The following is a 10,744-nucleotide window of genomic DNA, read 5'->3' on the forward strand; positions in this document are numbered from 1 at the left end:
CCACTTTTCTTTCCTCAAGAAAACCCACAGGACACTTCTGGTGGCTTCACCAAACAGTTCTGCTGTGCTTCTGCACCAAGCACACAAACTGGGTTAGTTATGCAGTGCTAAACTGGACTTTACTCTCAGTCTGCTCCAATACGCCTTCTTTAGAGAAAGAAAGTGTCTTTAYACACAAAAAAGAAAAATAGAAAGATGAGCTGGGCCGAACCTCTGGGCTGATCTGTGTGCACAGACTTGAGTAAATATTTTCCTGAATATTTTGCTGTTTAATTCTGTATCACCCTAATTTTTGGTTTCATGAAACAAACCCAACAACAGTGTGCTCACTGAGAATAACAATTCTTTCAGGGAAGCGAGAGCAGAAATAAAATTCTGAAGAAAGCTCACCAAAAGTGCTATGTGTAGGCATTAAAACACTGTCCTAAMCCAGCCAGATTTCCTTTATTTCTGTGCCCCTGGCCAGCAGATTTTCTTCTAACCTGGAGCTCTGCTTAAGTGCATGTTCAGTCTTCCATCCAGATAGTTATTTACCTTTGGGAACAGGTTTAAAAATAAAAAAAAAAAAAAAGAAAAAGCAGCACTACAAGTTTTAGGCTATCACAAACTTTGTGATATCTGAATCTTCAGAGTCTTGTACATTTTCTCTGGAAGAGAAGCAGTTATTCACAGCCAAACATGACCAACCCCAGCCTTGTCAGACTGTTGGGTACAGATCTGCAGGTTCCTGATTTCTTACACACCTTGGCTTGTGCAAGAACCTTCCTGCTGGAATGAGGCTGTTTTTTCTTTATATCCCCATGGTTCTCCTATCCCCATGATTGACAAAGAACATTGTTAAATAACACAGCCTGACTCATGCACAGACATAATAAAGAAACTTAACAGATTTGGCTTTGTGTGCTAAGCTTTTTTACCCCCTGCTGAGCACGCAAAAAAACATCAAATAACTTCTTGTCTGATGGTGAACACCCAGAGTACCTTGAACTTTATGAATAACAAATTATTAGCCTTCCTGCTATGCCTTCCTTATGATTTTCAGTTCCTGCAGAGTTTGGAAAACAAAACACATGGTGGCGTTGCCATCCATGCATGRTTCTAAGAAATTCATCTGTGCAAAGGGGCTTTGTATCGATTTCTGGTTCTGGCAGCACTTGGTAATGAGATTTTCTGTCGTTATTTTAAAKAAGCCTATTTCTACATAAGTGTGTCTCTTCTGGGAGTGAAGAACTGCTGAACAAATTGGGCATAAACCCAAGGGGAAGTGGGTAAAGCCACCCAGGAATAAAGTCAGGTCTTTACTCTCCAAATTCGATTTGGTCACCACAGAATCTTGTGTTAAATTTTTTAAAAGGTGTCTCAGTGCTACCATGAGAGGTCAGGGTTTGCACACACTCTGCCAAATCCTGCCTGCCAAGCTGGAGTTTTCTGCTGCTTTWAGATAGTGCCACTTTTCATGCGAGATGAGTTCCTTTTTCCTAAAACTTATCTATGATCTCATTTAATTTGTATGCAAAAGCAGAGTGAAATTCAGCTTGGTGTAAATGCAGAGTAAATTGGCTGAGTTTGAACTCACACAAGCAGAATGTGCAYTTCAGGGAAGAATGTGGTGCCTAATTTGTTGCTTCTGCATGGAAAAGTACTTTTCTCCTGAGTGCAATGTACAATAATAYTTTTGATAGGAAAATTATTGCAATCTGCCTAATTTTACTTTGGCACGTGCTGAATTCATAACTGAAGGTCCTCTCAGACCTTYCCTCCCAAATGGGAAATGGGTAAGATAATTTTCTAATCAGTTTGTAGCATTTAAATAATGTGCCAATTTGTAGAACTTATTACACATGGATTTTAATGATCAAAACATTGGTGTAATGGACCTGCAGATAAAATCAAATGAAATGCCATTGCTGTGCTCTAGGACGCAGAAAGAAATATTGGTTACTGTCCAGCTGCCTAAAGGAATAGTACTGTAGGAACAAGAAATCATAAAAACAAAGCRCTTTTTTAACCTGTTTTGCATTGTTAATTACCACAGTTTAATACTTTAAACAATAAAAAAAAATCTGCATCACTACATGATGCAACAATTAACACGTCTGTAGAATCCATAGGGTCCCTGCTAACTAAACAAGTTTGGCAGCCCAGCAAATGTCACACGAGTGAGCAGCATCCAAGCCGACTTTGATTCCAGTGATTTATCCCTCTGTAAATCGAAATATCACACTACTGGGCTCCGGACGCTGCCCAGCCCTGACGAGTCCGACAAARAAAGCATCCTCAGTGCCCGTGTCCCACGGCGATCCGACCCCAGCTCACACGATTGTCTCCTTGGAGCTCCTCTTGAGGGGCTGCAGGCCCAGCAGGGACTGCTGSGCAGAGGGGACGGTGGTGGAGGACTTTGGGACGAGCAGCATCACGCGCTGGTTGTTGCGGCGCCACTCGCTGTAGAGCCGGCAGTGGTACCTGAAGGACACCTGGGGACACAGGGGACAGTGACCTTCAGCCGCTGGCATCCTGCAGGGWGGCACCTGGGGCTGAGAACGCCTTCCAGTGGGACAAAACAGGCAAAAAGTGGGGAAAAGAGGTAACTTGGCCCCATATTTTCAAAAAAGTGCTTTGCTGCTTGTTTTAGTGGCAGTAAAATGTTGTGGGAGACGTAGCTGTGTGAAAGGATGTATTTGTAAAGTTTAAAAAAAAAAGAATAAAACCAAAAACCAACAACGAAGTCCAAACTGGCTTGGCACCTTTGGGTAAAATGTGCCACACCATGATTTTTTGTGTTCTTGAGCTSTGGACAGGAGTTGACCCCTGTTCTGGATCCTTTCCTTATTGCAAAAAGAGTGCTTTTACCTAAGTAAATTTGCTTTTCAGTGATGTGCTGCAAGGGCTAAAAACATGCTTAAAAGAAATTATTATTATTTATATAATATTTTATTTACAATTTAATTTTCTAATTTTTTTTTTACCGCTGTCTGAGGGCAACTCTAAAGCTTKGGTTTACTAAGCAGTTTCCCAACTTCCCAACGTTTTGGGTGCACACACATAAAAAAAACAGTATAAATGCAACAGTGTTTTATGGGTAACTTGTCTGTTTTAGAAGGAGGGATAAAACAACTTGTGGGGTGCTAAAAATAACATTCCTCCTGTTCACTGCTCGTGGTGTGTAAATAATCCGTACGCCAGCTTTTGCCTCCAGAGAGGAAAATGAGGTTTTATTTCGCTCAATTTTCCCAGGAACTGAAGGAATGTTGTATCCTCCTGTGAGTATTTTACCCTGCAGCACTCAGCCTATTCCCTGCACAGCCGTGTAATGGCATTTTCCCCAATCCCAAAAGTCCCAAGGCTTCGCTGCTGCAGAATTTGATGGAATTAATATTTCTGTTTGTGATTCCACCCCTTCCTGCAGGGAAACCCAGGCTGGGGCTTTCCTGCATCACTGAGGGGAGTTTTGTGTCTCCAAAATTCAGTAATTTGGTGGTTCAGTTCCCTAAGAGGCTCCCAGGTGAGCTCCCTTAGCCCRTCCATCTCCTACTGCCCTGGATAATCAGAGTGGAGTTACCGCTGTCCACAACTGAGTGGGCATCAAAGACACTGAATTTTGATTAAATCATTTACATCAGGCTCACTATCAGCCCCAAACATGTCAGTAGCACATTTCTCTGCATGCTTTTGAAGGAGTAAGATTYATAAAGTGAATAAAAGGATTTTTTGCCTCTCACTCTGCAAATGCAATACCCAGGGACAGAAGCTGAGATGCTGCAGTAGTCTTAATAATCAAGGTTGGATGGTTAAGTCCACGTGTCACAGCTAATTAAATCCAACTAAAAATTGCATTTTACAGCTTCCAACAGCTTTGGTGGTGGTGAGTTAAGTGTATTAGGTAAATTGGCCAACGTTTTGGCTTTTGTCCTGTAGGATGTGGCCAYGCCAGCACCACTGATGCATTAGGATTTCAACTTCTGTATTTTTCATGTATCTGTAACCCTGTAATTCTTTAGAGTTTTAACTCCAGACTCCACAGACAGCGCTGAGCTCCTGCTCTCCCATTTTTACACAAAACAATTCCTCTGCAGCCCCAAACTCAAGGACACCTCACTGTGCCAGGCCCAAGAGATGGAAACAACAGAGAATTGGGGGAGCCAACGTGGAGTCAATGACTGCATTGGCTGAGCTGCAATTGGAGGATTCAGCCCCGATGTGCAAATGGACAAAAGTGAGAAAGGGCGAAAAACCCGTGAGCCACTGTCCATTGTGGGTGTGGGCTGGGACTGCCCTCAATGCACCTGAAGGCCCTGCAATAAATAAAACTGCTTTGGATTCTCTGAATTTTGTCCAGCCTGTTTTAGGTAGCCGGATTTAGGCTTCACTGCAGGCAGAGTGGCTCTCCCTGCCCCAGCAGCGCAGCCTGATCCTGTCACAGGCACTGCTGAGTGCTYCCCATCACCCACTCTGCCCTTCCCTGTCCCACACCACACTCAGAGGGATGTGAGATGCCAAACGAAGCAGGAACCTGGGATTTTCACTGAACTGCTTGACCGCGGCTTGATAAACACCGATTTTGGCAGCTGTCCCTTATGTCCCTTTCGTGCTGCTGGGCTAGCTGCAGGTCAGTGCCCTGAAAAAATGATCTCAGTGTCACAACCTGACACAGAACAAGTGTCTCTCAGGATGGACTGACTCGCAGGTGACCCACGATGTGGAGCAGGATGCACTTTAACCCGCACTGCAGGGTCTGCTGTGTTTGTACAGACCTGGCTGTGTCTGTATCCAGCTGAGCACCTCCTGCAGCACCACAAGCGTGAGGAGAAGTGTGGGATGCACCCACATCCAACACTTCTGGATTGTGAAACTGGCAAGATGTTCCATTAAAAAAAAATCTTCTGTGGCAGCCAAGCTGTTCACCTAAATCATTTTTTTTCATGCCCTGTGCCTTCACCCTTTGCACATTTCATTCCATCCAACTCCCTCCTGTAGCACCTTCGACTCTTCCATGCTCCCTGGCTCCTTCTTGCTGTCGCCACTGTGTTTGGGGCTTGAGAATCCCTACCCCGAAGCAAACTGGCCCAAGGAACTCGAATGGTGTGGGGAAAAAAGGTTTCTTGAAGGTTTAGTCAGCGCTTACCATCACAGGAGGCGAACAGGAGCAACGCTCTGTGCCACGGTCCACGCGTTCCCATGAGATTCCACAATTACACCCTGAGCAATTAACCTTCTCGTTYGCTCTTTCTCACAYCCCTGCGAGATAAATAAAYAAATAAAACCCCCTGATACTCACCAGTGTCCAGAAGAGGTAAATAGTGAAGAGTGCCACGGTGAGTGCAATGAGGCCGACAGCTTCCAGCCGACTGCTGAAGTGCAGGTGGTCCACGGCGCCGCGCAGGCACAGCCAGCCCGAGACAGTGGCCAGYGGGGTGATGAACAGGAAGCACACCACATCCCCAAAAAGGGTCCTCTTCTCGTGCTGGGGGCCTGGATTCCTCAGCCACTGCAGGCAGAATGCACACGCAAGGGTCAGCATGGGGAGGGTGTTTTGGGTGAGATGAGGGGATCATTGCAAAGCACCAGTGTGGGGTTTTGGATGTYCCCGGTGATGCCCAGAGGTCTTCAGCTTTTGTATTTTCAGCAAATATATAACAAACCTGTATTTGTAACTTTGTGGGGTTTTAATATATAATCATGTAGTTTCTGCTTTCTTGCCCTCCCTCATATTTTATGATAACAAGCTGACCCTTTCTGACACGCTCTTAAAATTCTGTTCAGTCTTATTCTCAAGAAAAGAACTTCTGACAGGAACACCTTGTTTTTCACCAGAATKTGAGMCATAACAAGATACAGGACAAACAAATCCCCTGGACTAAATCCAAGGACAGATCCTGGGTGAACTGATCTCCTGTTGGATGTATGTGCTGGATACACTCAATAATTAACATTGTAAAAACTGGAGAAATCCTGCATTGCGCCTGTGCATTCCTGCACCTGRAATATTTCATTAAAAACTGCTTTTAACTGTTTGCAAGGTTTTTCCTGTGTTTTTAGGCAGCACTAGAGACCTGAATCTCTGCCCCCTGCATCCTGCTGGTGTTCAGCTCTACCTGCATGCAYGACATCCTTTATTCAGCTGTGGTAAAGGCTGCCTCGAGAGGTGTTTTAAGCAGTGCAGCCCCTTGCACCTGCCCACTGCTCAGAAACTCCCTTCTCAATATGCAAACGAGTCTGCAGAAAATTTTTCCACATTCTGCATGCTATTTCAGGATTCTTTTTTTGCATTCCACTCGTAGTATTCGCAAACCCATTTTCATCTTGCTCTCAGATAACCACATTTAAGCAGAGTTCAGTGCACACAAGGTTATTTTTATTAAGAGGGAATTAATCTTGCTAAACAGAAAGTCATCTGCTGAAGCAAAGGTTGGGATTGAACCAAACCCCCACACCCACGTTTCTATAAACGGGATTTGAGGTGGCAGAGGTGAAAGACGTTCCTACAATAGCATATTTTTTAATTTAAAAAAAAATTCTTGTCACACGAGTCAATATTTGAACAGGAAGTCTACCCAGCCCTGTAATTTTTGCCAGTYCTGTAGGGTTTGGTCAAACCTGTTTTGCAGCATCCTTTTATGGGTTTTTCTGGACACCAGAACCAGGTGAGGGTCAGGCAATCCCTAAACAGTCTGGCCCTCTTATTTCTCCGAGTGTGCTACAGTGAAAGTCCAGTCTCTTCAGCTCCACCAGCTAGGGTTGAGGATGTAAGTTCATCTCTTCACCTGTTAATGCCCTAATTTCCAGCAGCCTTCTTAGGTTTTGTTTGGCTTTTGGGTTGTTTTTTTTTGTTTCACTGGTTGGTTATTATTGCATTTTTTGGTTGTGTTGGGGTTTTTTTTGTGTGGTTTTGGGGGTGGTATTTTTTTTGTCTGCTTGTTTGCTTTTTACATTTTTCTTTGTTTTGTCTGGGGATCTTTTTTCATTTTGGGGTGTTTTTTGGGTTTTTTTTGGTTGGTTGGTTGGGGTTTCTTTAGGGTTTTTTGTGTTTTTGGTTTTTTTTATTGGTGGGTTTTCTGTTGTTTGGAGGGGGTTTGTTTCAGTTTTTTGGGGTGTTTTTTTGGTTGGCTGGTTGGTTTTGGTTTTTTTGGTTTTTTGGGGTTTTTCAAAGTTTATTTTGTTCTTCCTTGTTACAGTCCTACAGCAGTGGCTTGGAGGAACAGCAGGACTCAGGAGTTTTCACAAGACTTTGTGCAAGCAAATGAATATTTCTCATCCAGGCATCCTGTCCATCTAATATTTCCAGCCTCTTCTTCATCGTTTCCCAATTTGCCCACACCATGAAAACAAATACAGTACTTATCTTTCCATCTTCATGAAAAACAGCCAGGAAATAGTGTCCAATCAGGCACTACTTTGGCAAAGTAGCAAACAAGACACAAATCAGCAGAAAAGTTTGCTTCAGCCTCACCATCTTCGAGGTGGAAATAATAAATAATCTATTTTTTTCTGTAAGGCCACGAAGTAACTCACCAGCCAAAGATCCATCCTTATGTACAACTCAAGAGTTTAGAATATAAAACATATGTTCATAAATAATTTTTTTTTCCAGAATGTAGGCTTTTAAGTTGCTTGAATATTTCTGAAAGGCTAAGGAWGCGTGAAGTGCTTTGTAACTACAGACTACAAGCAAGAAGTTGTAAAGGAAGATGCCATTAAAGAGGGAGGTTCAATACATTTTTTTCTTCCCTTATCCAGGAAAGAGAATAACCAGCCGTGGTGATTTCACCCCAAAAAGAAGCTGAGCCCCCACAGAGCGATTCCATCTCCCCTCCACCCCATCACCACAGGGAGAACAGCGAGAGGCTGCCAGCGGAGTTCGCTTCAGCAGAGATTGTACAAAATGAGCAGACACAYATTCACATTTGAACATCTTTTTATTTCACTGGAGCTTTCAAGAGAATGCTCAAAAGGGAGTGAAAGCCTTGCACTACTTCCCTCAGARCTTTCAATGCTTTTACTTAAAAACATCCCTGAGGGTTTTAGGCACAACATTTCCAGGTTATATTTGGTTCTAAGCAGGGCTGATTTCAACCTTCCCTGTGTTTTGCTTCCACAAGTCCCTGCAGTGTGAAAACCACCAAGGAAAGGAGAGGAATTGGAAGAACCTGGAATTTGAGATTTTTGTGCCTTGTGGCACATGAGTGAAGAGCCAAACCCAAGCGATTCAAACATCAGACGAGGCTGTGACAGGCAAGAGTGGTATTAAATAATGGATAAAGCCAYGGCCATCCTACATCCCAGCCTCAAAAAGCCAGAAGGGTTTCATTACCTTGCTCTGAAGGTGACTCAAAAGCAAAGATTGGGCGATTTTTCAGTGGTTGCACGGATTTCAGCTCTCATTTTGCAGTGCACACCTGCTTCTAAAACTGCTCCTGTTTCCAGGTTTCAGGTATTTGTTTTGGGGATTCAGTGGGCACTGTCAAGTCTCTTCACAGCTAAAAAGCTGAGTCAGCAAATCGCTTTTTGCAGCTGACACCCACACGGCGATCCCAGCGAGAACCTGAGCTGATTAATTGCTGTGGCAATGTGGTGTGGGCCACCCTGCCAAACAGGAGCAAGATGTAAGGCCAGATGAAGCTGCCATGAGGTGCTCTGTGGCACTCTGAAATCCTTCCTGTTAAAATGTGGCAGCCAGCCCAATTATTTCTCTGGTATATCGAGGCTCTCACTTGGGGGAAAAAAAAAAAAAAAAAAAAAGGTGATAAAAAGGTTGTGTTTGAAGTAAAATGCTGGCCTGCCTGGCATTTTGTCAAGTTTAGTGATGAAGTGATTGTGTTCCCTGTTCCTGATCCACAGGTGGAGAGCTGGAGGAACAAGACATGAAATTACTTCAGTCACGGCAATTCAAAAAACGGGTAAGTGCAGCACCCGATGTGAAAAASCCAATCTTGGCTCACGAGTGTGACAAGCCCAGAGAACCTTTGAGAATCCAGCCCCTCAGAGGGATAGGGGTCCCCATTTATCTCAGCAAAGACACCCTCCAAGGGCAACTYTGGAAAAGCCAGCAGGGAGAACTGGAGAACTGGAGGGGGACATCTGTGAGGTAAAAATGCTACTTAAGGCTGGCTTAAAGACAAATGGGTAATAGCTGTCCACAAATAAATTTAGGGTAAGAATCAGAGAGAAAAAACATCCTTATCCTTCAGAGGATCCAGCTCTGGAACAGCCTTCCAGGAAGAGAAGCTTGGGCTAAAACCTCCAAAAGYTGACAGGGTTTTGAGAAGGAGCTTGCTTACGATGTGAAAGAGATTTTTGATGTGACAAAGTGCTTTTTGGCACACTTGGCACTCCTCCACCCCCACACAGAAGGATTTGGTGCAGTCACCTCACAGAGCAGAGCAGGAACTGGAGCCTTAAACTGGGGGAAGGAAATGGCTGGAACACACAGCAGACGAGGACCAAAGCACCCTGGAGAGGCTYAGACACCGAATTTACCGATCCTACCCAAAATGAGCAGCCAGCAGAGCTCTGCTGCCAAACACCTCCTCAATCCTGAGCTGCCTCACTGCTGCCAAAGGCCAAATCCTGGAAATGCTCCTTTCTCTATGTTTAGCTCCAATCAGATGACTCACAAACGCAAAAACAAAGTTGTGTTTCTGTCTGATCGCATCCCAAGGATCTGTTCCTGCTGGAGAGCCTTCCTAGCTCCGTGCATTATTCCCAGAGAAACGTTTTYAAACCTTGCTGGAGTTACACGGGGGAGCTGTGGAGAGAGGACAGGAAGGAACAATCTTCCCCAAAAGCGTTGTCCTTTGAGCTAAAAATAGCTCACATCGGGATTTATCAGCTCATTTTGTCGTTTTCACGCTGCTGGCTGTGAGTCCTGGTGGGAGCAGGCTGCACGCTGGAAATTCCCGATGTCTCTGGTTTCCTGCCAGCAAAGACTAATGGGAGCATTTTTTTCCTCGAGTTTTAAGCTCAGAAAAACTGATATTGCCTGGGGCTTGGGTTTTTGTTTTTTTTGTGGTTTTTTTTTTTTTTTTGTTTTTTTTTTTTTTTTAAGAATATTTCTCTGAAATAAAGAATATTAGTAAAGAACAGGAGGAGCATTTATTGCCCCTCCCCCCAAAAAATTGCATCTGAACTTTTTTTTTTCTGACACTATTTTTACTTGAAAATCTCGTTTTAATGTTTTGCAGTGAAATGTTTTGTAACCTGGTTCGGCTACATGTGACTCAAAAATAAAATCTCCCAGACTAACATGGTGTATTAGGCTTGTTTTCAGTGCCATCAAACATTTTGGGTGACTTGAAACTTTCCTAGGTTGATGTTTTGCCAAGGAAAACAAACATTTGACAGTTACTTTTTGGCTGAAAAAAAAAATTAGTTTTCAGTTTTTTACAGAAATATTCAGTTAGTGGCACAGCAATATTGTCTTTAGTAGGTGCTTTTAGAAAGGTGACAGCTCAAGACATGTTTCTTTGGTCTCAGAGACAGAGGACTCTGTGTTTGAGAGGTGGAATCAAAATTAATTGTTCTCTGTAATGTTATTGTGCCAATATTGCTGCTCTTTGTAAATTTAAGTTCACATTTAACCCCTACTTTAACTCATATTCTGGGGAACTTTTTAATTGTGGATGTCTCAATGAGCAAAGGCTTCTTTCTGAAATGAAGTAAGTTTGCCATGTTTGCATGTTTCTGAAAGTGGAAAAATTGCATTTTTCCTTGTAAGGACAGTGTATAATTAACCTTTAATTTTTTTTTT

The 10,744-nt window shown here is 43.4% G+C and overlaps 1 protein-coding gene across 1 annotated transcript in view; it reads right to left on the bottom strand.

Annotated features, from left to right (window-relative positions):
• Positions 1 to 1,765: 1,765 nt before the first annotated feature.
• Positions 1,766 to 10,744, bottom strand: part of MARCHF3 (membrane associated ring-CH-type finger 3) — a 17,457-nt gene continuing 8,478 nt past the window's right edge. The window contains exons 3-4 of the mRNA XM_057378248.1: positions 5,276 to 5,485; positions 1,766 to 2,474 (exon numbers count right to left, since the gene is read on the bottom strand). Coding sequence (XP_057234231.1) covers positions 2,313 to 2,474; positions 5,276 to 5,485 — 372 coding nt within the window. The 3' untranslated portion in view covers positions 1,766 to 2,312. The remainder of the gene's footprint in view (positions 2,475 to 5,275; positions 5,486 to 10,744) is intronic.

This window comes from Malurus melanocephalus, unplaced genomic scaffold (assembly GCF_030028575.1).
Source record: "Malurus melanocephalus ecotype Western Australia unplaced genomic scaffold, MMel_1.1 scaffold_350, whole genome shotgun sequence".
NCBI classification, from domain to species: domain Eukaryota; kingdom Metazoa; phylum Chordata; class Aves; order Passeriformes; family Maluridae; genus Malurus; species Malurus melanocephalus.